Here is a 27,592-nt window from a genome sequence, read left to right on the forward strand (position 1 = left end):
CTCCGATTCACACAGACACACACATTCACACACATCCCTCGGTGTGAGAAGGATCCCCTTGATGTAGAAAGTAGAGCAGGCATCCCAGTGAGGAAACACTTGACTCCTCAGTGAAATCCCCATCAGCTCGTACGGTGGTGGGAGATGTGTGTGTGTTGAGCCCATTACCGGCAACCCTTCAAAGCTGCAGCACAAATGATGGAGGATGTGAAAGGGTCCACACAAAGGAAGCGGGATCATCGTGATTTGACTGGATCGGTTTTAAGTATTGCATCATGCACATTCGCTTCAACGAGAGAGAGAGAGAGAGAGAGAGAGAGAGAGAGAGAGAGAGAGAGAGAGAGAGAGAGAGAGAGAGAGAGAGAGAGACTGTTACATATAGAAACTACTGTTACTTTCTACCAGGTTACACAATTGAACCTGTTGGGAGGATGGGATTCCTGTGAGGACAACAGCAGAAAAACACAGGTGCAATGTAATGCTGGTGTACTCTGCCACCTAGGAATTAGACACTGCCATTACAGTTTACAGCCAGTCATTGCCGAGAGGATGTAAAAAGGCCATTAACAAAATAAAACAATCAAGGTCAAGTAAGTTTTAGGACAGAGGCCTGACGAAGATTTTGACTCCAATACAAAACCAAGAATTATACAATTTGGAAGAATTATAAATCGAGAGAATCCCTGAGAGCAAATGGCAGAGATATGGGACAGCACTCACTGTGAGGGTTGTGTGTTGTGGGAGTGTTGTTTTAAGACCGACTTGAAAACAAATGAGTTTTGTATAGAATCTCTAGAGGTTCTGAGGGTTTGGATCGACTGAAGAGCAGGGAATCTCTCGATCCAGGAGAATTCAAGACTAACTATAAGAGAAACATTGATAGTGTTGGTCCTGATAGTTATTTCACTTCCTTTTTTTTTAACACACTAGTAATGTAACCTGCAGAACGGAACATGATTCTTATCACATCAAACATAAAAGGTGAGCAGACATCATCTCCTTCTACTGTATAACACTGTCTTATTGTCATCACACAGTAAAACTGCACTAATGGTTGTTGCAAGTTACTGGGAATATCTTTCAGTCATGATTACATTGTAGATACAACTGCTTTACTGTATCCCTTATTTTTTAATTGGCCCCATTAGCTGTTCTCGCGTGGCTTTTGGTTTGTTTTCTTCTTGGGTGGTAAGCAACAAACAAACGACTGAAAGGATTTCCACTAAACTTGGGGAAACGATGGAACATTGGTCTCGGAAGAACCCATTAAATGTTGGTGCAGATCCGTTCAAAGGGGCAGGATCCTGGAATCTATTGTCACCTTTGTTGACATTGCGATCAAAGCGGTTTTTCAGCATTTTCTTAAATTTTCAGTGAATAATTTGTGGATTTTGATGAGAAAAATCAGGCATATTTCAGAGACAGGTTTCTATGACTGTGTAATGCAGTTCAGAAGAATAATCCAGATTTCAAACAGATGTTTTCATACAATTGTAGTCTGTTCTCAGCCACTATACGGCACTAATTTATTTTTTTGCCGTGAGGCGAAGGTGATGCTGATAGATATGCAGATTTAGTTAATCTTCAAAAGTTTAACAACTTTATTTGTATAGCTCCTATCCAGACAAGGTATTTCAATTTCCATAAAATGTTTAGCACAGGAGCAGCTGTGTAACCATCTTGTTAAAGCTCTGTCAGACTGATTATCATGAAAATAATATTAAGAGGTAAAGACTCAGAATAAATCACCATATGCAAATCCGGCTCTGTCATTCTACATCCTTTTTTTGAATTGATGCTTCTTATTTGTTCTGCTTTAACACATTGAACATCCACATTGTGGGACAAAGGGATATCTTATAACAGATACCAATGAAATGTCACAACACAATAAACAGGCGAACCAGTCCCGAAAGAGGGGTTAAAATTAGTTTTATTATTATTTGATAGAGCAGGGGGAAAAAAATTTAAAAAACATATTCTCATACATAGTTTTCATTTCCATTTGGGCTACACTGCCTTTTAGCAGTAGTTCGACCCAAACAAACGGAATGGTGATATTGTCGTCAAACAGCAGCAGCAGCAGGCAGTAGTCAGGACAGCACAGGGTTACACTTAGCAGGGCACAAAATGACGGGCTCATACCACTTTGCATCCAGAGGACGCTGCCTGCTACCTTCTGCCTGTCAGGAATGTACAGACAACCTGGAAGATTTCAAATGCTACGGTGTTTTGTTTTTTTTAAGCAATTTCATCTTTGTTTGCTAGTTTCCATCATGTTTATTGTGAGATGCGCCGTCCTAAATGAAACCCATGTGTGCAGTGATGATAAACTCCCAATGATGCTTGTTTACCTAATGACACATACTCTTACATCACATTAGACGGTCACAGAATGGATCAGTTAGGAAATCAAGAGTGAGACAAACAGGGCAGCAGGACTCCAGCTCTGTAATTACACAGTGATGAGATAACAATGAGCACTCTGTCAACGTGAAGAGGACACAAGACAGATACAGGGTGTTGAAGGTGGTCAGCTGATGTCAGGTTTTTTTGTTGTTTTAAACACAGCGCTTACCAAACATCCAGATTTGTATTCGACCCATTTTTCACTGCTTAAATTAAATATATCAATATTTTACTTTACTATTTTTAATTTAGTGACACTTTGCAATAGGGGACACATGAACACAACGCCATGGATTAAGGAGACTGGACCACCCTGACCACTGTTCTATGCAATTAAAGATGACAGCACATGGTTAGGAAAGAACTTAACTCCATGAGCGATGTGGGGACCTATTGTACATCACTAGCTTATCCGGTGCTGCTGCAACCTGATAAAAACGCACTATAGCTCATGTGAAAGGCATAGTTAGCTCAATTCAACCTTAGGACCGGACATAAATCATACACACCTTAATGTTAAAGACTAAAGAGACGTTCATGTCATGTGTTGCTATAGGGGTTGTTGCATACTACATTCTGAAAGCTGTCCAGCTTCTCATAAACCAATCGTAGGGTGAGTGGGAGCCACTGGACACAGAAAACAAATGGTTTTATGTGGAGATCCATTCAAACTTAGGGCATATATCTTTACTAACATGACCCTATAAATAAACCCAGAGACAGTTTGTCTATAGAAGAAAAAATAATGCACCACAACCTATGACTAAAAGCAAAAACAATGTCAAAAATACGACATTCCTTACACCCCCCCCTCCAGATTAGCATGATTTCATGTTTATATCTAGAGAGGGTTCAGATAAACTAGAGACCTTCTAGCAGAAGGGATTCCATTTGGGCTCCACTAGTTCTTTGGAAGGTTTTTTTTTTTCTGTTTAACAATATTCAAGAAGAGTCCTCCTAACATATGCTCCCCGTTTTTACATGAGTGAGTGAAACCTTACACATTATTCTTCCTCGTCTTAGAAAAAACAAAGTATTTAAAAGTAGGCCACAACATGGAACCCAGCAGATGTAAAACCACCTCTACAGTAACATTAGCCTGTAAATTCAGACCTCGACAAGAGGCCACTTTCCAAAGTATCAGGGAGCACAATATTCAATATTCCAAACACAGTATATGACTCACAGAAGAACAACAAAATCCTAATATTCAGCCATACAAAATAATCCAACACGCATCAACTTCTCTACTATACATGGCGTAGGTTAGAGAGAGAAGAGGCAGTCTGTGTGCAGATAGATTATTTTTTTACAGTCCTTTTTTGTTTTATTCATTTTTGCAAAGCTGAAGCAGTTATTCTGTGAATGATCCTTGAAGCTCAACCACAATCCCTGTGATGAGGTCTTCGGTGAAGTTCCGTTTGACCACCACATTGGCCTGAGTCTGACGGGCTCAGACTGGAGGGGCAGGACCTAAGGCGAGTTTTTTTTATTGAGTATGAGAGGGATTGTTATTCTTTCCCTGCCTAATCCGAAGGCAGGGCAGCTCAGGGATTGTGTGGCAACTTCCACTTGGTACAACCGTGAGGGTCAACTGATATACAAGAAGGGTGAGGCGACATCACCAGAGAAGTTTGGAAAATTGTACACGCCAGTGTTTCATCCAGCCTTTAGGAAGGTATGCAAAATTCTGTTTGACAATCTCCTTGTATCCCAGAATCCTGAGCTGCTGCAGCACAACTCCTATTTGGGAAGCAGGACTAGGGTATGAAAGATGGCGGCAGAAGGATCTGAGGAGATTGAGGAAACACCTCCATCCCATAGAAAAGAGGCTGTTTATCCACTGCACCATTTGGCCAGAGGCATAGAAGTCCATAGAAAGGATTAGAATGATAATGAGAATGGCTGTTATTGATATTAAAAAGATAATAGTTATGAGAAAAAGAGTAAGATTGCATTATTTCCATGTGTTGTTTGCTTGGGAGATAGAACGGGAGGGAATCATGTCCAGCAGGTACTCTCGCTGACGCTCCACAGCAGAGGTGGTCTTATGAGCAGACAGGCTGGGGTTCACATAGGCCATGGACACACCTGTAAGGAAACAAACACATCAGTTGTTAATGTACAGGATATATACAATATATATTAGACAGCAAGATATTACCAGCTGCTTACAGACTGCACTGAACTTCAAATTTTCTCCTGAAACTATAAGGAGGGGCTGTATGGGAGAACGCAAATGTCCTAATCAGCTGATGTTCCTCTGCCACGTACCCAGTAAAAACTCTGGCTGATGTCCGAGTGAGCCCATATGAGTAACCGCTTTACATGGATACTATAAGGAAATATGACATTATCATAATATTTTTACCCAGGTAAGAAGAAGGCAGAGAGAAAGAAAAAAGCAGCATTATGTGAGATGAGTGAAAAAGGAAAAGTATTATACCCCCTACCAGTAAAACTGCATCTTTTGGGATGGAATTACTTAGTACACAAAAAAGTCAAAAACTCTAAAGGAATACTAAACAAAAGGCTTATCCTGGGAACATGGAAAGACAGAAGGCAGAGTAAGAGCATCAGAGAGACACCCACCCCAGAAGAGAGTTATTACCCCAAAGAGGAGCAGAAAATGAGATCCAACCGGTCTGACCTCATCTCATCGTTTATATACCTGTGTTGCCCATGTTCTGCTTCCTCCAGGCAGCCACGTTGGCCTGGTGACTGCTGCTGCTGCTGGCGCTGACCTTTGCTCCCTGCTGCAGCAGACGTGCTGCAGCATGCTTACCTGGCCTGCTTCCCAGTGCTGCTGACACAGAGTTGTGCAGCTGAGAGGAGTTGAATGAGTGGACCACGCCACGAGACCTCACCGCAGCCTGGATGCTGTGTGACAGCTGATTCTGTACAGAGAGACAAAGAGAAGCACTGTGATTGAATGTGGAAAAAAATAACTTAAACCACAGTGTTGGTTTACGAGAGTGAAAGTCCATGCTAACCTGCTTAATGGTGGAGTGGTGGGCAGACACTGGTCTGTGCTGCATGGCAGCCCTGACCTGCTTGTATTGCTGGGAAACCAGCACCTCACTCTTGGACATCGAAGAGGAGGATGAGGTGTTTTTAGAGTGAGAGGAGGAAGAAGAAGAGGCTGCCTGCTGCAGGATACGCTGTTCAATCTCCTGCTCCTGTTGGAGTGCTTTAACAAAGGCTGCCTTCAGACGAGTGGTGTGCTCAGCCTTTAAGGCCTTCTTCTGATTAGATGACATGCATTGGTCACACAGGATGGTTCCAGCCTTCTCTTTTCTCCAGCGGGAGGTAAAGTCCGTCTTACACTGGGCACAGGTGTATGGCTCTTTGGGAATGGAGATGGCCATTGCAGCAGCAGGGCCCAGATTGCCTGTGTAAGAAAGGGCTTTTTTAGACTCAATGTACACAATGACAGTCAAATACAAATACACCCACCCCTGCACTACAACATTCCTAGAGTAGCCAGAGTGTGAAGATCTACTCACCCCTGCCGTGCATCTCCAGAAGTTTTTGCACCACCTCTTCTAACCCCAATAAGTAGATGAACTCATTATTCGCTGCTGAAGGCAGGAAGTTGAACTCTGGGGCAGGAGGTTTGGGTGGAGGAATTTCCAGAAGAGTCTTCTCCAGCTGTTTACGCAGAGCGAGCTTGGCAGCCGCCTGTCGGCTGGCTGGTGAGTCATTGATGTTCGAGTTAGGTGACATTGAAGAGTTCTTGAGGCTGGTTGGAGAGGCCTGGATACAAACAATAAAGTCAAAGTCAGGAATGACACACTGGGATGTTATGGCTGACCAAAAGAAAGACAGCATTGTAGTTTATCCAGCAGTAGTATGAAAAAAGGGTCCAGCATGTCTATAATCGCTTTACATATAATAATTATTATAGTGTCCTAACCTGAGGGATGTTTACCATGATATTGCTGTTGGCCACATTAGCCACCCGTATGAGTCCCTGCTGAATGATCCTCTGGCCCTGGACCTGGACATTGGGCACAGAAGCCCTCGGTGCCAGCAAGAGTGGAGGGGGGCCTGAGCCGCTGTGCTGATGCTGATGCTGACGTAGATTGGCTATCTGTTGCGGAGTAACTGCAATAGGCTGAGAACAGCAGACAAACAGAAGAAGTCATTAGACATGAGACCCAACAGCTGAGAGGAACATGAAAAGTGACTTAACTTAATGAGGTTTGTTTCTGAAAAGGTCAGAATATAGTGTGAGACACTAACCTGGGCTCCTCTGACAAGAGGTGGCATGACAATCTGAGAGTTGTGTTTGGACGGGACATGTTGCCCACCCCTCACTAATGGAGGAGGGATCACCGTGCCTGAGCTGCGACCTGTCATCTGATAATACAAGTAGAAAATAACAAATATTTAATTTAACATTCTTTAAAACTGAATTTAAATTAATTTATAAAGAGTTGGCTGCGCTCCGCTGTATAATGTACAACATGGCCATGTGAATTCACAACATGCGTCTCTAAAACACTAGTGGTGGTAGGGGGCTCTAAGTGTTATAACTACCTGGAGGGGTCCTTTGCTTGATGTGATGCTTCCTCTAACCAAAGGAGGAGGAGTGGCTACTGAGCCAGTCGCCTAGAAGTAACAGGGTATAGAGTTTGTGTTTTAAGCCGTTGTTGTTTAAAGATACAAATAAGCTGAAATGTTTGATGGCGTATAAGAGGTGCGTGGTCTAATCTAACCTAAAAAGCAAACTAACAAATGCATCAGGGTAGAATCTATTGCCTAATAAAAGAAAAGAAAAAAAAACGGAACACATTCTTTACCTTCTGCACATTGGTCTCCTTCTGGATCTGGCTCTGTCGCAGTTTCTTAAGCAGCACTAGTTTGGCCTCTTGGAGTCTCAGTTCTTCCTGCAGTGTTTTGATGATGCGCTCCCTCTCTTCTGGAGAACTCTTCTGCATAGACCATTACAGAAATACAATTCTTAGGGGACGAATAGGGCAAGTTTATTGTAGTTATTTTCAGGTTTTAAATCTACTAAGGTGGTTTATAACAGATTAAGTCAGTATATTTAACAGAATCAATTAAAAACTAAGTTGTTATAAGTAGCAATAATACAACTAATACAAAAATTTGCTTTCAAGTTGACTATTAAAATAGATGCTCCTTTCTATTGATAATGAAGTGATAAAGTTTTTTTAAGCCTGTGGCCAAAACAAGAGTTTTCTACGAAGAAGATACATTTCTGTTTCCCCACCATCAGTTTATCTGTGTCAGTCTTTGTGAAGCAGTGTCCGTTCATGAGAGGACTGGATGGCTCGTTGTCCGATAACACAATCACATCATCAGGTGACGGGGGCTGCCGCTCTTTCTTTATGTCACTGAGGGGAGACCACACAAGATAATATTGATTAATTGTGGATGAATGATAAATTATATTTCAGCAAAGAATGTTGAGGGTTAAAGGCAGAGCTATGAGCCAAATTGGGATTTGTGCATAAAGGCATTACAAATCAAATTGATTGCTTGAAAATATGAAGATTCTATTACATTTCAGTCTAGAACACTGCGTTCACTATCAGATGCAACCAACTGTAGTTGTGTCTAGCGTCCAATAGATGGCGACATACAATAAGGATTTTATCTTGTGTCCTAGAGCACATTTGGGACACAAGACAAGAACCAAGAGATCGATAAGGGTGTAATGGCGACTGAGGGAGATCACAACAAGCCATTATCTATAGAGAAAGGTAACATCGACAGATCTCCTGCTTGCTCCTAAAAAACACACACATAGCAGAATCAGCCACAAACAACATGCAAACAAATGTAATTTTAACTGCATTGTCTTTTTCTTTACAGTAGGAACTGGTTTAAGGCGTTTGATAAAACGATCCGCTGCTTTTTCTGAGGACTAGCTAGAACAAAGACCACTAGCCATGTGCTAAATATGAATCAACCTGGAAAGGGGTGGTGATAAGAAGCTGGATTGGGGGCAAATTTGCAGCGTGGGAACATAGGGTAAAATAAAATCTGCCTCTATCACAGCAGCAAATCTGTCCAGTCTTGAGAGTTTGTGCATTTAAAATATAGCAAGAACTGGTAGAGGCTGATGTAAGGCAGTGGTCGTGTAAGAGGTTTGCATCATAACCTGGGGTTATGCATGGGAAGTTATACAATTGTTCGGGCTTTGTCGTGCGAGTGGCTAAACATCTTGGAGATCAGGCCCAGTTTACCACACAGAGAGGGCCTCACCCCTCCCCTACCTCTGTGGTGAGGCCTGTGGCCTAGCCGGATCGGCACAGCCTGGGCCTCGGCTCTCTCCTCCCTCCCAGCTGCCGACACCAGAGTCACAAGCTAAGAGAAGCGGCGGTCCGCTGGAGACACTCGAGCGGGTGACAGTGAGGGGGGAGGGGAATACATGGCCAGGAGCCAACCTATTGTGTACACTCTCTCTCACTCAGTCACTCACTCACTCACTAACTACTTCACACACCCCACCCCCATCCTTACTTACATCTTTTATACTCAAACTCACTGACTCAGTTCTTTACGCTCTTCCTCTTGCACACTCCGGTCTTCAGACACTTTTCGCTGCTATCGACTTTAACACAACAGCTGTCTAACAGACACTGCTCGCTCAGCTCAACAAGGTCATCTATGTAACAATAACCATGTCATTATACTTGCATTTATAAGACAAGATTTTCAGCAGCCTAGACGTTCTGAACCCCAACCACAACAAACAGTGCGTCCTAACATAACTTTGTCCAGCTATCAAGATATCAATCAAACCACGTATACACATTATACTGCTGCATCCTGGAATGTAAGATTCTGGTACATTTCCATCCAAAATCAACAAAAAAAATTGACATCCTGATACTTTCAGAACACTGCTATTCTGAGAACACTCCAGCAGTCTTCCTCCATAGCACTGTTTACATTCACAATATCATAAATCCCGTCAGACACCACGATCATTGAGAGGGAATTGAGAGCTTCATTATCTGTCACAAAAGTGCAATGGGGATCCTGTGCTTTGACCTGGCCTCTGATAGCATGCCATTGACTACCTTGTGGTGGTTGCTACTAGTCTATTGAGAACAGCTTACACAAGCATCGCATCACACACCAGCTTGGTTATGTAAGGTCCAGTGTTTCTGCATGCCTTGGCCTCCCCCGATCATGGCTTCACACTGACCCCACAATGGGACTTACTGAATCAGATGTTGTTAGGTGAAGTGGGGGACTGTTAAAAATGCAACCCATTAAGGGGCCACTTTAAACTATTTAAGGCTCTTAAAACCAAGGAAATACATGGACTATAAATAGACCTGGTAAAGATCGGTTTCAATGTTTACATTTAGCTGAAAATATGTATATAACAGGACTGGGCGTTGCGGCCAGAAATATTCATATAGATTATTATCACAATCAAGTTCTGAACTTAATTTCTTACAAGTTTAAATATTGAATTTGAGTCTTTAAATTTTTTTTTATTATCACAAATCTGAGGGAGAACATATTGAACAATTATGAGCGTTGTTCCTGTCGGTGGTTGCACAGGCATATTGATATAGCTTTTTAATACAATTATATTGTGATAGTTAGTCATCATTCCCTAAACTAGCCCTACCACACAGCATGTGAAAACTATTGAAGGATGAAAGGGAATACCACTTATTTTATACATGCTCCCATTGAAGACGTTCCGTCTGCTCAGACTGCTCAGTCTTATCAAGTCACCTTGCACTGAGTAAGCACACCAACACATGCTGAGGGTTAAACAGGGGCCAAAGGTGAAACTTCAGTGAATGTCTTAAAACCAAAAGGCAGAGCCAACACATCCCAGCTTCAGCTGAATCACCTCTCTTCTCCACTTTAACTGCCATCACATCACTGTGTGTGTTTATCGCTCTACCAAACACGTCACATGACATGAGGCATTTCTCTGTGTGGTCATGTGACACACCCACAACCCCTCCTGGCCCCTCCTTCCTCCAACAACTCCTTCCAATGTGGAAACCATGGCAACGGCCAGTTGGAACCAGTTTGTGACACATAGCCTTCATTTTGTGTGAAGTGAGAGGCAGAGTTCAGGTGCTGCTGTGGGAGAAAATGGAGCCCAGGCCTCCGGAGCCTCAAACTTTTTTAAATGGGGGCAGGCTGCTGAAAACCACACAAGCTACTTCCTGTCAGACCATTTGCTGGTGCAAAGTTTGTGAGAAACCAGAAACTCCCATAGACAGATCTCTGTGCATAACCGCAAACTGTGCAAGCCTTTACTAAATCCAAGGCCAGCAGTACATAAAACAATCCTCGACAAGTTCTCAAACTGACTCACACACTAGATCACGTCCCTTAAACTGAAATGATTAACATCAATGAGGCACAACCATTCCAGAAGCACAGCAGTAAACCTCTACATCTTCTTCTCTCACAGTCAAAAACATGTTTGTAAACAACTTATAGTGCATTTTGTTCAGCTGGAAATATTGGGCAATATAGAGGCCCAGTCAGGGCTCTAGACTGACTTTATAAATTGGTCACACTGGTGCACCTAAAGAATTTCCCTATGCCTTTTGGCAGCACAATAATACACCTATAATACCTTTTCTGGACAGTTCACATATATACTGGTGATTTATTGACTGAGGCTGGGTATCATCGCTGATTTCCAAAATTTCATATATTTTTGGTCGCAATCTGGAGCCTTGCCAGTATACAGGAATAGACGGTTTAAGGCAGAAATGTTTATAGTATTCCTTTTAATGTTTCTCATAGACTAATAGGTTTGACATTATCATGTAAACTGAACAATATATTCCTTATGAATCTCGCAACCCCATGAACGCCATAAAGCACCACTCATATTACTTCACGCACAAAAACATTCAGCAGCCAAACCACACTAAACTTTTTTTTCTCTTACCTTTTGGATGTACTCATGTCGACGGGCTCGTCTCTGGTCTGCACCTCCACCTTGACGGTGGCCTTCACTTCTCCAGCCTTCAGGATACTGGTTGCTACCTTTGCAGCCTGATCACTCTTTAGCTTGACCCCTTCGGCTCCAGATCCCACCAGGTCTGGGGAAGACCCGTCTGAGTCTTCCCCGTCCAGCTTCACTCTTTTGCCGTCCATTTCCCCGAGGGGCCCAGTAGGGCTTCCATGGTCCTTCTCCAGAGCCCGCTTCTGGCTGCGTGTTAGACGCACAGCCTCCTCTGACATGGCTTCTCTCACCCTGAGGAGACAGAGGGCAAACGGTTACAAACTGCCTACATTCAGTAACAAGATATATCACGTAGGTGCAAAAGGTCTCCAGGGCAACATCGAATTATTATCAGTGGGAAATGTTCTACATCTGTGAGCATATACAAAGAAACGTTAAAACTGAAATATATTTTGTATCGGTTTCATCATAGTGTACCCCACATCTCTCCTCTACACTACTGTACAGATGTTGCATTGTTCCAAAATGTCTGGAGGGCAGCACATGTAGTTCGTTTTTAACATAAAGTGGCTGAATCATGTTAATTAAGAAACATATGCCATCAACTGAGTTGAGAAGCTGCCCTTGTCTTAAGTTGCTTTCAGCCACGCACTCCGTTGGTGTGAACGTGTGAGAGGCTCCTCAGTTTCAGCCTTCTTTCTCTACCTGTCTTTCTAGTATTAAGTCCATAGAAATTTAGGACAATTCAATGTGTGAATCCAGCAGTGGATTCACCTTAGCAATTGGGGGGCTGATGCCGCTTCTAACAGGCAATGGACACAAAAATTAAAATAAATAAAATAAACAAATATCTCCTTGTGAAATAGAGTCATACATGTAGAAGACACCCACAAAGATGTCAAGAGTTTGTGGTGATAAGAGCTGAAACAGTGACGGGATCATGTAAACAAGATCAGGTGATTTAAGAGTTAATATGTCACGTGTCTGTGTCTGACAGAGTGACTTATTTCTAAACCAAATCTACTAATATGAACTAGGAACTTTAATCACATTTGGTGCCTCATGCTGCTGATATATTAAACCAGGGACTAGGAAAGATTGTGCTTTCAAATCCTGCATTTTTATTTACATGACAAATTTAGTAGTGATGGTCTTCAGATTAAAAATGCAGAACCCCCAACATGTTTGATTCATAAATATTATAAACAGTTCATTTTTGTATTTAAGCATTAAGTGATACAATTATGAAAATGTTTATCACTCCACATCAATACAAAGGGCTTGTTTTGTCTGCTCAACAGTCCAAAACAAAATGACATTTAACATTAAACCTCATTACCCTATCCTAAGATTCAGTAAGTAAAGGTAGAGGTTTAAAGCCTGGAGGGACAGTGGCAGAACGGAGGGAGAAGAGGACAGTGAAGGCCACAGAACATTCCAAAACATGTGTACCAGGCAACAGGGGGTAGACATATCAATGACATGTTGACTTCTGTGGTTCTTACGTCACTGACAAACATAACTAGTCTGTCATCCAGAGCCCACCTATAGTTTGACCCTTTTTACAATTATGTGTAAAATGTAGATAAGACACAAGCATCCTTGACACTCTATAAGATGTTAAGCTGAGATGCTTGCATTAACTCAATCAATCACATCCAAAACAACTACAACAGCTCAAAAGACTGAATTCTGTGCTAGTGGAGGAAAGGATTCACTCTGCTCTAGTACACAAGGCCAAATGTGCCCTGCTGTACCATCCCTGGAAACAAAGGCTATCTATCTGCCAGAAATGAAAGTCTGTGTGTGGGTGACTGTATGCATGCCCATACACAACACACAGTGCTTGAGAAACCATACTTTACCCTGTGAAACTGTACAAATGGTGGCTGCCTATTGCTTAACTGCAAAACCGTGTCATGAATAAAATCACTAATCCCTTTGAGACAACGCAGTGTCAGAAGTGCACTTCACTAGGACGGTTGTGGTTGCCAGTTTCAGGTCTAGAGATGAACTACCTTTGCGCCGGAGGAGGTGGATATCATCTACAATCCAATGTTTAATACCTTAGATTGGCTGCTGCTAAGAAATACAGCGGGAAACCCAAATAAAATTGTTGTCTCTGCATATGTTGTGGTGTTAATTATTTAGGATTCACTTGAGACCTCACTGGCCCTGCAGCCACAAAATGAAAACAACTTTCCCCCACAATTTAGTAATATAGCAACCCTATAGTGAAACTCTTACACTGAAAGAGAAGGATTGATGTCTGTTTAATGTTAGACATTAGATAACTATTTGCATAATTCGAAAACATGGCACGTACATTTTAGGGATGCTGTGATTTTCTTTATAAATGATATCGTTGCTGCAATTAACCATTATTGCACAAACCAACTGGCATCTTAAATAGTGTGGCAGTCAACAAAGATGGCAAGGAGGGGATCAGTAAATCAAATGCAATTTTCGAAGCACTGTGGAATCATTTGATAGCAGCCATAGCCCAGGGAGGTCACTTCGCTTGTATAGACTGCTTTCTATATATTTTGAATGACTAACTGAACGATTTGTGCAAGACTAGTATTTTCAGATTTTAGCATTATTATTAGCCAATAAAATATAAACAAGCCAGCAGGTCACTTTATGTGCTAAGCTCAACAGGATACATGTCTAGGTAGCCACAGTACATCAATGTAGAGTTTCATAGAGCTAACCTTAGACTTCTACATGAGATTACAAAGCACAATAGACCATTTCGGGTTGAGCGGATTACAGCAGTTCTTAATTTTGATACATCTTTGACACATTGACATACTTCTCTCATATTGAATTCTATGTCTACCCCGCTCTTTGTGAAGGTCAACCATTCACTAACGCGGACAGACCCGTGATTGGTCAGTCCCTTTGCCATGCATAAACTTCTTCTTTAAACGTCATCACCATTAGTGAAGCCGCACCACTCACACAAGAGGGCACCTTCTTTATATGAGAGTCTATCTGTACATAGCCATCAAACACAGGAGTCTATGCTATTACGTGTGACACATAAGGTTACAGGGCAGAAGACGCTAAGCATTAATACTTCAAGCCACCAGAAGCTGAGATAGTATTGCACTCAGATACTGCTGTTGAGGATTGGTGAAGACAGGAAGAGGTATGGGAACAAGCAAGTAAAACAAACCTAAAAGCATCAAGGGAAATTCATGATGAGGAAAAAGCTAATCTCTCACTCCATCTTAGTTGAGTCAGTCAAATTTAAGTAATATCCGGTATCTCTGGTCTTGACAACTAGGATGCATTATCTTGGAATCTGTCATCTTTTCCTAAAAACCAGTTGGATTGCCAGACAATCAACTGCCAAATGATCCTGAATAAATCAGTGTCAGTGGCCTTCCTGGCAGTTTCAATGTGCCCCTGGCTCCATCCAATGTGTAAACCCAAGTGAAACTGACACTAGTATCTTGCTAACAAGTTAGACTTGTCCATCATCAAGTGCAGCAAGAGATGCCTAGAGGGAAGTGGTACCCCACATTGCTCAGCCTGGGTCTCTGTGTCTTAGAGTGGCATTCAGTTCAAGGATCAGTTGTGCCCATTGTCCGCGATCCTTGATCAGTAGACCTCTCAAGTATCCATTACTGACCATCAACCCTGCCGTGCCTGCTCACATTACAGCCGCTTAACTTCCACTATACACAAAGCCCTCTCACTATGAAGGACAGGCTCCGATTACAGGAACCTATAAAATGATGACTTATCTTGATATCAGGTTTTAAAATCATCTGCTCCAAAATCAGTAACTACAAGGCCAGGTGGATGAGGCCAACAGAAACTGCTGAGCCCCCCACTCGGACATTTGCGATGACACATGCAACTCCGTCGGGGAAAAGAGGAGGATGTGTGGAGTTCAGTGCATGTCTGAAAGCAGCCTTTGTTATCAGGTTAGGAGTAATTACTGTGCCCCTCTCTTTAACAAAAATAATAAAACCGACTACCACCATTAGACTAGGAGGGCAGACCGGTTATGCCTATGCACAATTTATATCTTCAAGATGTTCATTGTGATTGCTGGCAAAATATATCATGCATGCAGCTGATAATCATATTAATGCCATATAAAAGCTAACAACCATATGACTGTGATATATAAGCCAATAGACAATGTATATCACTGTTCCTGAGCTTGAAAGTAGAGACAGATTAACACTGATTTTCGCAGCCAATTAGGGCTGCTCGATTATGGAAAAAAATCATAATTACGATTATTTTGGACAATATCAAAATCACGATTATTCAAACGATTATTAATATGTGCCCTTATTCTGAAGTCTATGCTTTATTTTTGTAATCACTTCCGGATCCGGTAAACACCGAGGACGGCTGCGGGTCTTATCCCTCCGTGTAACCAGGATATCGGTGCCCGGTTATTCAAACCCTTAATGATGGCAACCCTGAAATGCCAGTCCGGTCTGACCGGTCAGAACAGCCAGGCGGGGGCGCGCTTGAAAATAGCGTTGTGCGGCAGCTACATGGTCTGCTGCTGCCCTCCCTGCTTTTCCACTCGCGCTGTTTTTTTCACCGCCGATCACCACACACACAACTCGCCTCCTTCACTTTACTGCTGATTGAGAGTGACAGCCAGTCAGCTAGGCCGCTGAATGCTTTTGGGGAACAACTGAATTGCGCATGCTCTCTCTATCGAAAAATGCCAAATATTTGTTTCAACTCGATTATAGTAGTTTGGAGATAGTTAGACCCCATAATCATAATCACGATTAAATTTCGGTTAATCAAGCAGCCCTACAGCCAATACTGATAACGACATATTGTGTTCAAACTTTTGAACTACACATTAGTTTTCTTGACTACAAATTACGGATGGGCATAATTAATCGACGATCGATTATTGATCATTAAAAATTTTGTTTTCGTACATTATTTTTTCAGACGGAAAAATTGATTTCGTTATGTGGCAGGAGGGCGGAATATCCGAGTTGCCTTGAACGCAGCACAGTGAGGATGTTAGCCGCTGGAGGAAGCAGCCCGGAGCTAGCTCCGCTGCTCGGCTTAATGTCCGCACATGGACCCTCAGTCCACTGGGAATGGAACCCGGTCGGACCTGGGTCCGGACTGAGAGGTCGAAAACCGTCAAATCCAGCTAGCTCTCAGCGGCTAGCTGCTCTCTCATCGGGGCTTAAGAGTACAGCAGGGCATATTTTCAAGTGTAACCAGTGAACGGATCCCGTTTAACTGCTACAAGAGTTGTTCATCTTTTAATTAAGATCTCAGTGAGGAAACGCGCTGTGTTTTTTTCTATTTTCACTGCATTTTAATATAGCCTATAAATAGTGAATTTTAATATAAAAATATTAATGATTAATTGAAAATCTATCGTTAATTCTCCCGACGATCGATTAAGACAATTTAATTGAATGCCCTTCCCTACTACAAATTAATTAAACATTGTTACCGTTACAATTATGGGGAACACGCCACAGTTTTCTGTGAGCTTGAACCAAATACAGAGATACTTTTTTATCACGACACTAAAAAACAAGTCCATAGATGTGGTTCATTCCAAACCATGAATTTAGCAGAATCTGCCACAGCCTTAACAAGGCATCTTTTTATTTTCAGTTTTTGCATAATACACTACATTAAAAAGCATATTGTATGTCAGTGGAATGGTCAAACTTGTGATACTGTACATCCCTTTGACATAAAAAGCTAGGCACACAACATGAGGATTTGAAAGAGAGTAGAGTGCCGCAGCGAGTGATTAGTGATCTGTGCTTGCTCCTCTCATGAGATTATGGAGGAGGAGTCCCCCTTGTTTCCCTCAGAATAATAAGACCTGAGGGCAGAGCAGATCTTAAGATAGGGGAATAACAAAGGATGAGGTAGGTGAGAGACGCAAGTGTAACGATACATCGCCACTGCCCATTGAAATAAATCTAAGAACACACGTGTATGAAAATAGACAAAGCAGCCTCTTTGATTTACTACAAAGGCTTGGTTAAATCCAAAACATTAAATTAAATTGTCATTCATCTGAGAAGACTATGTAAAACGACATCGCTCGTATTGTCAATAAACTAAGGTGTATTAAGGAAAATCAAGCATCCCTGGGTATAAACCAGAAGGATAAGAGGGAGATGTCTAAAAGAAAAAATACATTTTGTGACCTGGACTGATACTACAGGTTTAATTCTCAATAATTCTCCTATTGTGTCCATTAGTTCATAGAGAGCTGATCAATGGCAAATGCTCACCCCCTAAGGTAGTGTGCTAGCCTCTCATCTCTACCACAATAATGATCTCCCCACTGGGACTGGATGCACCCAGCCTGCCAACACATTAAAAGCCTTTTTTTTTTAAACTGAAGTTTTTCAACTGTGCCCTTGATGTTAAATATAAGGAGAATAAAGAATTACACTGTTCAATAAAGGCAATACAAGTACGAATTATAACTGCTGAATAAAATTAAAACAGAATGGCAACTCTCTCTTGTGTGGCTATGGGGCTAATGATATCGAATGATTCAATAAACCTGGAGATTATCTCACTGTCAGATATGACCAGGAGATGATCATCTTGGATTCAGGGTGATGACTTAGGGCGTGACCATAAAGGTTAGTTCCGAAGTTACATACATGTCACTTCATGTTTTCTTCAATAAGGAAGCCCATTTCAGTCAAAGAGTAGAGTAATTTCCCTTCAGAATATAATCTAAATAGAAGGCTAATATGTGCTCACCAGGCTAGGAGTGGGGGCAGGGACCAGCTGAGGTGGTGCCATGGTTGGGGGAGGGAGAAGGGTGCAGAGCGCATGTGGCTAACTGAGCCATGATCTAACTGTACCCATGTGAAAAATACTCTTCCTTGTCTTCTCTCTTTCTCTCACTTGCTCACTCTACGTCCTTTCCTCCACCTCCCCTCCTCGGTTGTTCTGTTGTAGGCTTGGACAGCCCAGAAGTGTGTGCGTGTGTGTGTGTGTGTGTGTGTGCCCCTACTGGTTGGGTCCCGAACACCAAGGGTTAAGCCCCTGCCATTTTAACGCCACTGACAGATCAGACCATTAGGGTGTTACCTAACAAAATGGAAGCCTTTAACCCTGAATCTGCCAGACTGCGTCTACATGTGTGTCAGTGTGTGTGTGTGTGTGAGTGAGCCAGAGCAAGAGCCACACAGAGTGTATGTATGTGTGCGCATGTCTCCACCTGGATTCTCCTTAAGCAACGTGACAACCACAACAGCAGTTAGTCCAGCCACTGCAAACCTGACTTTTGCACATGGTCACACAATGCATAAACATATAGCCACATAAATAAACAACGATACACTGATGTACTTGAATGTATCCTTATTAGATAAAGAACTAACTAATAAAGAAAATCCTTCTCGCAGCCAACATCTATCTTGATTCTGGCAAGCGTGCACGTGTAATGCATAAAAGCCTTCGCTAGCATTTTTGAGTAACTGATTTATAACCTTATAAGAACATAACTTAATGACTGACAGAGGGATCGTCTTAGTTAGGAAGCTCTATAACACCTCAGCTCTCTTGAGCCTCTAATTACAAAATTACTAGATACATTACAAGCTATAATAAAAAGGAAAAAATAAATGTTTTCAACAATCCAAGACAGGCAAAATCTCAAATTTCAGCCAAATGGTTACTCCGTAATCCTGTAAAACCAGAAGCCCATACCCACAAAAAGAGCCAAGGGCCACGACACACGCAGACTGCTATCAGATTACTCTTCTCAGAAATGGACGGCAGCAGGAAGTGACCAGAGTAAAAAGGGGAAAACAGAGCCCAACCGGTGAAAAAGAACAGTATACTAGACAACACATCTATGAGCTAAGCACGCCATCAGTACACAATGTTAAAACACAGAACTGGGTAAAGTAGGTCAGCTTTTGAGTTTTAGTCAAGTCAATGTTTCACAAGGTCTTCAGTAGCGCTTAATCCACGTTAGCCAACCAAACAACTGTGCTCACATTCAGACAATACTAAAAACATACAAACCAACTAGTTGCGTATTGACACTTTAATCTAATTATCTGATTACATTTAAGCATTATATTTAAAGAAGAACTACTGCCTGTGTTAATACCAATAAAATCTAGATGTACACAAGTACAAAGACAAAGTGAAGTCAGTTTTCATGATGATCGTGGCACAGATGATAATTTTCCAAATTTTGCATGTTTTCAGACTGGCTTGACCTGAACATTGGACCTGTCAGAATGTGAGCACTGGCCTAAATCTTTTAGAGGATGGCCACATTCTTATAAGAAACTAAAGTGCTGTATAAAAAAAAAAAAAAGTTCCCAACTGAATGTCCGGCAAAAGATTTTTTTTTTTTCAAATTAACACACCCAACATCTCCTCCAGGTTTGGCTGTACGTTTTTTCTGTTGCAATTGTTCCTAGATTCAACAGTGAGGTTATGGCTAGAGGCTGAACCTTAACGTTTTTGAAGTTAATTGCCTCCACGGTAACAGCCTGTAATACTCCAAATTATTTCACCAGTGTCATAACGATCTCAAGATTTGAAATTCGCTTACATTGCGAAATAAAATTTGAGATTGCTTCATTTTAGAAAAGTTTGCAGCTGTTGTGCTATGGCCCAACTTGCTCCCGGTCTCTCATGTTTACGTACATCCATAAAGTTTTTAATCATCCTCTGCAGTCAGACTGACTTAAGAATCACATCTTTTGATTCCACTGAAAAAGAAAACCTTGCTGTTCATCAGGGGAGCATGACATTGTACTGTGTGTGTTTTCCCCATGAATCAATTTACCGTCATAGATCTTATTCTATGGGAAACTCTGGAGGATGCTGGTTGATTTCTCTATAACAGTGTTCACGTGCAGATTTAGTTATACTTTTGTTCAATAGCAATTAAATACAGCAGCACTTATAAGCTTAACATCAGACAGTATCACATTCATATTGTTAAAATGATCCATCCCACATGCACAAGTTGCAAACCAAATATGTCATTTTTAACAATCCTCAGTCAAAGTCACAGTCACCTTTTTGACGCATCAAACACAAGCTTCTCTATACTTGAAATGATGTTAATCGTTTACTCTTAAGTGAAGAACAGCAGTGATTTACATAAAATTGGTGCTACAACGTATTTTGTAGTTTTGACCTCCTCACACGGTTGATGTTGCAAGAGTGGTCTGAGAATTTATTTAAACTGCAAATTTCCATCAATGAGGAAACAAAACTTGTGCAACTCTACAGAGGGGTCAGTAATATTCTAAACATAGATTGGGTCACTGTATGACTTAAATCCCCCCTAATTTGGCATTAAACCAGTATAAAACAATGATACTGTGCCTAAAATGTGAGAACTATGATTGTTTTTTGGACTTAAGTGATGTTAAAATTTTATTATGGACTGATCCAACAGATATGAGTGAGGCAGTGGGAATTACAGAGAGCTTCAAGACTGATAATCCGGAATATCATTAGTTGTCTGATGTGGTGAAAGACACTTAACAGTGTGTTCGTCACCTCTCAGCACTAAGTAGGGCTGCATGATGTATCGAAATTTAATCGTGATTACAATTAAGGGGTCAAACGATCTCCAAACTACTATAATCGAGTTTAAACGATTGTTTGACATTTTTTTCGAAAGAGACGCGCATGCGCAATTCAGTCCTTCACCCAAAGCATTCAGCGGGCTGACTGGCTCTCACTCTCAAGCATCTGTAAATTGAAGGAGGCGAGTTGTGTGTGTGGTGATTGGCAGTGAAAAAAACAGCGCAGGTGGAAAAGCAGGGAGGGCAGCAGCAGACCATGTAGAGGCCGCACCGCGCACCGCTATTCTCAAGCGCGCTCCCGCCTGGCTGTTCAGACCGGTCAGACCGGACCCGCATTTCTCCGTGCCGGTCAGTCGGTTATAGAGTGTTAGGGCTGCCATCATTAAGGGTTTGAATAACCGGGCACAGATATCCTGGTTACACGGAGGAATAAGACACGCAGCTGTCATCTGTGTTTACCGGAAGTGATTACAAAAATAAAGCATAGACTTCAGAATAAGGGCACATATTAATAATCGTTTAAATAATCGTGATTTTGATATTGTCCAAAATAATCGTGATTATAATTTTTTCCATAATCGAGAAGCCCTAGCACTTAGGCACAAACACTACAAGGTACATACTATTTTCTACCGCTGTTAATCTAGTATTACACTATAAATTGAACCTGTGTCATCCTTCTTTCTTCTCCCAGTCCCCCACCCACAGCTTTGATTAAGAAAATATTCTGCCAACTTCTGTATAGATCATATATTGGTTAAGTGAACAGTGGGCTCAAACTTCCAAAGTTTGGGTAACCCTTGTTTTTTTTAGGCCAAACATGACAGTACACTTATGAAATACATAAAGATAGAACCTGTACAAATCGGCCATGTGGCAGGGAGTAGGACTGGACAGTGTTTCCCCTTTTGGATATATGCCTTGATACTGCATGTATCCAAGTTGTTGGTCTGCCTGTTTGAGAGTTGCCATGACAGCACTTACCACACAGTGGAAGCAATCGTTTGGGGCAGACTGATAAAAACTGGAGAAATGTGTATCTCTTAAGGTGTTAAAGTGGTATTATTGATTAAAATGGGATACCAATTCAGGCAATTATTTTCATGCAGGTTGTCACTTGTGAGTAAATATGCTAGAGGAACAACACAGATGCACAATTGGCATTTAAAATTTAATGTCCACAGTATGCTTTTAACCCCTTCAAGGGCTGAGCTGATAATAAATTGGAAATGTGAGGCTTTGCATGGCATTGGGTCTGAATGTGACTAGCTCCACTTCCTCCTTATAGTCAAAGATGCTTAGTTCCAGAGTTGCCCAGTAAAACAGAGGCAATAAGGCAGATGCTTAACCTGCATTAAAAGCCTGCTGAATGTGTATTACTGTATATACTTTAAAATTTTTAAGTTATGTTTCTGTTCCATACAACTAAACAATGAAGAAAACACCAGAAATTGACCCTCCATTTCAATATAGCATTGCGTTCATGCACTTGAGTTTTATTTATTTATATTTCATGTACAGATAGGGAAACCTGGGACGGCTGGCCCAGGGGTCATTTCTTTGTACCTGCTGACTTACCTTTTTGTCTTCTCTATATTTTACTTAAAATAACCATAGTGAAATTAGCTCAGTTTGCGTTTAAGCTTAGTTTGTCTCACTTTGTTGTCTTCTTTTACTTCCAATCTATACATTTCTTAGTTGCACAGTCAAACATTATGCATTTTTGTAATACAAATCAATATCAAAAAAGACAAAATCTATATTTACTATAGTACTCAATGTTAAGAAAACACTTGATCAGCAAGAACTAATGTGATATTTTTCCAATTCTTTACCTTTATGAGCTTTATAACCTGGTCAACAGGGGGCAATTTATTGAAGGATTGCCATAAGTTTTTGTAATAATACCTAAAGGCAGCGAGTAATTGAACATTAGCCACAGAAATAACCAAAGAAGAAACATTTTTTTCAAGGTCATAGTGTATTCTGGAGGGAGGCTGTAAAAATGCCCTAACCACAAAAGTGTTTTCTTTTAAGTTGAACTAAAATAAAAAAAAATTAATTATTGTCAATAAATCTAATAGTCAAGTCATAACTGCACATATGTACCCGTAACTGTTTGAGACAGGGAGTTCACACTGTTCACACAAATGCTTGAGTCAATATGAAGCCTAACGGGGTAAACAAGAAATAGTTCCGTCAGTCAAACATTGGAGGGCTCCTCCTGCTCTAAGAATTGCCTAAGGCCTTTGGGTGGGTCCCCATGGCCAGTAGGACTGCTCCTGTTCTCTTGCATGCAAGACAACAAATAACAAAGACAGACAGTTCTTAAGGGACATAAAACACATGTTCTTACTATGTGAATCTGTAAAAATACACTTTGATCCAGTTTGTCAAAGCATTAAGTCACTTTCAAACCTTCAGGAAAGTTAGTGATTTAACAATGACATCTGGTGTAAAGTACTTAACATGTAATAAAGCAATGCCAAAGTCAAAAAAACTCTTATTGAATAATATGTCAATTTTCACTGAAAGAAGGATGCATAACTTGTGCATCCAATACAATAAACAAGTGACTGACATGTTGTAAATGAGTCCAAGACTCCTAAAGTCAACACTATTGAGTACTACGGCCCTACGCCGAAAAAAATCATCGTAAAAGTGAACAACATCTCAATCCATACTTTGGTGAGACAGTTTCAGAAGCACTTCCTGTTAACCTTTTCATAATGACAGAGCTCAGACTCCACCAGGCTACTGTGATGAACTACGCACCACAGTGAGTTCACAGATACTGTTATGATAACTACCTCAACTTAAAAGCTGTTTTTTCAAAGTTCATGGGAGATTTAGACACTATTGCGAAAATATACATTTAACAATTTTATCATTATGGATGATTATCATCACCACATTTTAAAAACACAACGCAGTAAGTGCAATGTTCACACACGACCTGTCTCACCTTTCTCTGACAGTAAACATTTTCCACAATTAAACTTAGAGCAACCAGACAACTGTCTTTCATAAGCTGCAGGACCACTGACATTCTGTGTCTAAACACACTTTCTATAGTATCTAGAACTAAGAGGAACAACATATTAGAGACGTTCATAATGTTTATACTCTACAGTGCAACATTTTGAGTCTGGGAAAACTAGTGTGAAAGTGCTATATTAGTTGGCTGCAGTGGTCAGAGCCTGAGTTCAGACACTGAAAACCGAAAGATAAACAAGTTCACTTAGCTCAACCCCCAAAAATAATTACACAAAGAGTGTCGGAAACATTCAGCTGCAACCTCTCATGTTTATCTGGTTCTGAGCTTCACTGTCATCAGTTAAATTAGGAAAACTTTGTTGGTGGTTCATCATATCAGTTGTCACTAATTAAACTTAGCTGCTATTGAGACTGCAGTTAGCTGTCAGTACCTATCAAAGATAGTTTACGCGACAAGATACGCTCTATAAAAGCAGTGTACCAACATAAGGGAATCGTTATTTCAGTTCCAACAAACCTATATACCGATATTATATTCCTGGAGTCACATGCCATAGCACTCTCAGAAGCTGCATCTCTCCACTCAACTTTTAGTCATATCATGAGTAACTTGCTCTTTTAAAGTTGCTATTTTTTAACCACGACCTTCAGGATTTGCACCCTGGAGCAAATAAAAACAAAAGAATTGGACTCAGCGTCAGCAATATGTGGTGCCCTCATTCCAGAGAGTTACAGACCTCTCAACACTTTCCCCCGTTCATTTGGCTTAGGTAATATGCTAAAAAGTGTTGGGCCAAAAACTTGTAGTGGATGGGAATACACTGAGATGTGGATGGATGGCAACAATAACAGCTATACCATAATACCTTGATTAGAGTTATCACCAGTGCTAGGGATACTTGTTGTTGTTGTTAACCATTAAAACTGATCAGGAGTAAAGGCAGAATTCGGGGGTGTCACATTTCCCTGAGAATTATACACATCAAACTTCTCATCATGGTCATGGTTGTGTGAAACCGGTGTGATCTCATTTTAATATCAACCACACCCATTGCGTCTATCATAATAAGGAACAACAGCAGATACAACTAGTTTTACCACCTTTAAGTGTGCTGAGTGACTTTCAAACTCTGACCCTTAACTTTGACAACGCAAACTCAGCATTCCGGTTAACAAAATATGTTGAAACTCAACAACACTGAAAAACTCCTGCAGCAAGATTAAATTCCATAAGATTGGACCTGAAAATATAAACATTTATACAACCGTAATAAGCTGAACAACTACCACAGCAAGAGGATACCTTTGAGCCATAGGTATCCTCTTGCTGCCAGAACAATGTTTTATCTATAAAAAAAAAGCCAGAGTCTTGTTCCGGAGTGGATCTTGAGTCATGCCTGAGTTTCTGCTCACATCACTTTTAGAAGGGCTTTTTTTTTTAGTAAGGGCCTCCCCATCTAAGGCAGATTCGAGGGCCCATCATAAAATGCAAAGTGACATGTGTCCCCATCACTAGCCAAGGGTGCCAACTGTCTATTCACTCTGAAAGGGGGCACTTGTTCAGCAAAGGAAAACATATAAACACTACTGTTCAGCTTACACACACCTCAAAGCCAAGTGAATACAATACTGAATTGAAGTGTCCGCTCAGGCAACATGAACCATGTTTTATAGTTTGCTGTAGATCGAGGTAATTAATCGCACCTCCACGATCGCAGAGAAACAAAATATAAATAATACATCCCACAACATCTACTGACTAATAACACAGTTGTATAGGGTTGATCGGTATATTGGTTACAGAGAAAACATTCAGACTTGACTGATCATTACATACATTAAGTGCCCTCTGTTAAGAAACACTGATAATCGGGAACAAACACAAAGCAGGTATTTGATTTTTGTGGTGTGACGTGGGTGATAGCTGCTAATCCTTGGTGGACAGACAGACACTCCGACGGAGGCGCAACCGTCCACCATTACGCCTCCACAAATCAGGCTTTTCACGGTTGAGCTAATCTGACAAAGTTGTGAGATCAGTGGCTCATAAAGCCGTAATCATACCCATCCGCATCTTAAAAGAGCAGGCAGCTCGGCAATAACCGGGGGCAATACTGTTTATGGTGTCGATAAACTTGAGTGACCCCACGATGCCTTAAAAATAACAGCTACCTATTTCCAACTAACCCATCAACAACAACAGGCTATCTCATGCTAGCGTTAACTTGGCTTGCCAACAACAACCTGCCCATCTGTCCGGCTACACGACCAGCGGCTAACTACCGCGAGCTCGCAGTCGAACGTGCGGCTCTCGGGGTTTCACGGATTCATTTAGAGTCGCCAGACACCGGAACTTGCTGCTTTAAATAAAGATACGGACTGTAATATCTAGCCTTGATGACGGTAGTCGTGCAAATAGCGATACACGGAAGACAATGAAACCGACCCCGTCACCGCCTCAACGAGCCGCTAGTGGCTTTGAGCTAGCTAGCGAGCTAAGTTAGCCTGCTAACGCTACCTCCCTGGACACCCTGCCCAGACAGACACTCGCCGAGTGCATTCACAGATAATCGAGCGTTGATTACGCACAAAAATGTTTTATCATGGATTGGTGTTGCATCACTACAAGTAAACAAAAACAACTTACATTTCACTTTGTATTGCGAGCATCTCTGCGCAAAGTTTGTCAGCGAAGTTAGTTGTATTACTGCTGGACTTTTTGGGTTCCTGTGTGTTAGGAAGGTGTGTGTGTGCTGCTCCGCGACACGCAAACTGTTACCTTGCACGTTAGCTCAGACGAGGCTATGCTAGCTAGCTTAACTTACGTTAGCCGACCTAACGACGAGAGAGAAACTTCATTCGTCGTCCCAATTTTAATTGGAAATCGAAACATTGGACTAGTTGGACCGGTGGTGTAACACACGGACTTACGGAGTCCTAGGAGGAGCTAAGCCGAGTTTCCCCCCGCGGTTTTCGGGTGTTTGAGGTCGGTGTTTCGCTGGCTTCGGTGTAAAAATCCCGGGGATCCCCTCTCGTCTGTCCGCTGCCACTCCGGCTGCCAGATAATGAGCCACCACAGGCGGCGTCATGCTGCGTTCAGACACACCTCGGAAATGTTAACTTTGCAACTGATGACATATAGATAAAATGATGCGTTTGGAACCACTGGAGGGAAGTACTCCAGGGAACATAAGGAGTCAAAGCAAGGGCAGAACAGCCACACTCCTGCACAAATCAAATTTAAATTGTCAATCGTACACTTATATCGCATGCAAGTCTGTTTAAATGAGTCTGAGTATTCTACTTTGGATAATGATGTGTGTGTTTGTCACAGGATCGTCAGGGTTTCTATGTTCATGCATCACCTCAGCGTTTTAGGTATTTCAATATGTGTTGTGTTGTTTTTTATCTTTAGTCTGAATAATCATCATCATCATCATCACCATCATGCACTTCCATCAGTCTTTACATATATCCAACATTAAAGGTCACGTATCCACTTGATCCCTTCATTTGAGATGTTTTACTTTATATTTCAGCTGTATTGGTCCCTACATTGTCTGCTTCGCTGTCCATATGATCCTCATTGGCTGTTTTAATGACAAAACTTACATTAAGCAGGTTTTATTTACCACAGCAGTGTGTCACAGCCTGTGTCACACAAGCATAACATACAATATGTTATATATCT

General features: G+C 41.4%; 1 protein-coding gene across 5 annotated transcripts; it reads right to left on the minus strand.

Moving 5' to 3' along the window:
• Positions 1 to 1,915: 1,915 nt before the first annotated feature.
• gatad2ab (GATA zinc finger domain containing 2Ab) lies at positions 1,916 to 26,980 on the minus strand. 5 transcript variants are annotated; one of them, XM_062395147.1, is made up of 11 exons: positions 26,549 to 26,826; positions 11,327 to 11,635; positions 7,649 to 7,772; positions 7,215 to 7,346; positions 6,952 to 7,023; positions 6,655 to 6,771; positions 6,341 to 6,526; positions 5,916 to 6,165; positions 5,403 to 5,800; positions 5,081 to 5,306; positions 1,916 to 4,500 (listed from the first exon to the last, which is right to left on the minus strand). In XM_062395147.1, the coding sequence occupies exons 1-11, from the start codon at positions 26,569 to 26,571 to the stop codon at positions 4,367 to 4,369; spliced, it is 1,971 nt and encodes a 656-aa protein (XP_062251131.1). In that variant the 5' UTR covers positions 26,572 to 26,826; the 3' UTR covers positions 1,916 to 4,366. The 5 variants fall into 5 exon arrangements, with proteins under 5 accessions (XP_062251131.1, XP_062251130.1, XP_062251128.1 ...); XM_062395146.1 differs by having other exon boundaries at positions 6,326 to 6,526; XM_062395144.1 differs by lacking the exon at positions 26,549 to 26,826 and adding an exon at positions 26,833 to 26,980 and having other exon boundaries at positions 5,081 to 5,800.
• Positions 26,981 to 27,592: the final 612 nt, after the last annotated feature.

The sequence above is a fragment of the Platichthys flesus genome, chromosome 9 (assembly GCF_949316205.1).
Source record: "Platichthys flesus chromosome 9, fPlaFle2.1, whole genome shotgun sequence".
Lineage (NCBI taxonomy): Eukaryota > Metazoa > Chordata > Actinopteri > Pleuronectiformes > Pleuronectidae > Platichthys > Platichthys flesus.

Coding starts and splice junctions, on each gene's coding strand:
- gatad2ab (XM_062395143.1), bottom strand. CDS start 26,571: ATGCTCGCAATACAAAGTGAAAT. Junction 11,636..26,548: donor CTCGCAATACAAAGTGAAAT/GTAAGTTGTTTT, acceptor CTGTCTCCTCAG/GGTGAGAGAAGCCATGTCAG. Junction 6,527..6,654: donor CTCTTGTCAGAGGAGCCCAG/GTTAGTGTCTCA, acceptor TGCTGTTCTCAG/CCTATTGCAGTTACTCCGCA.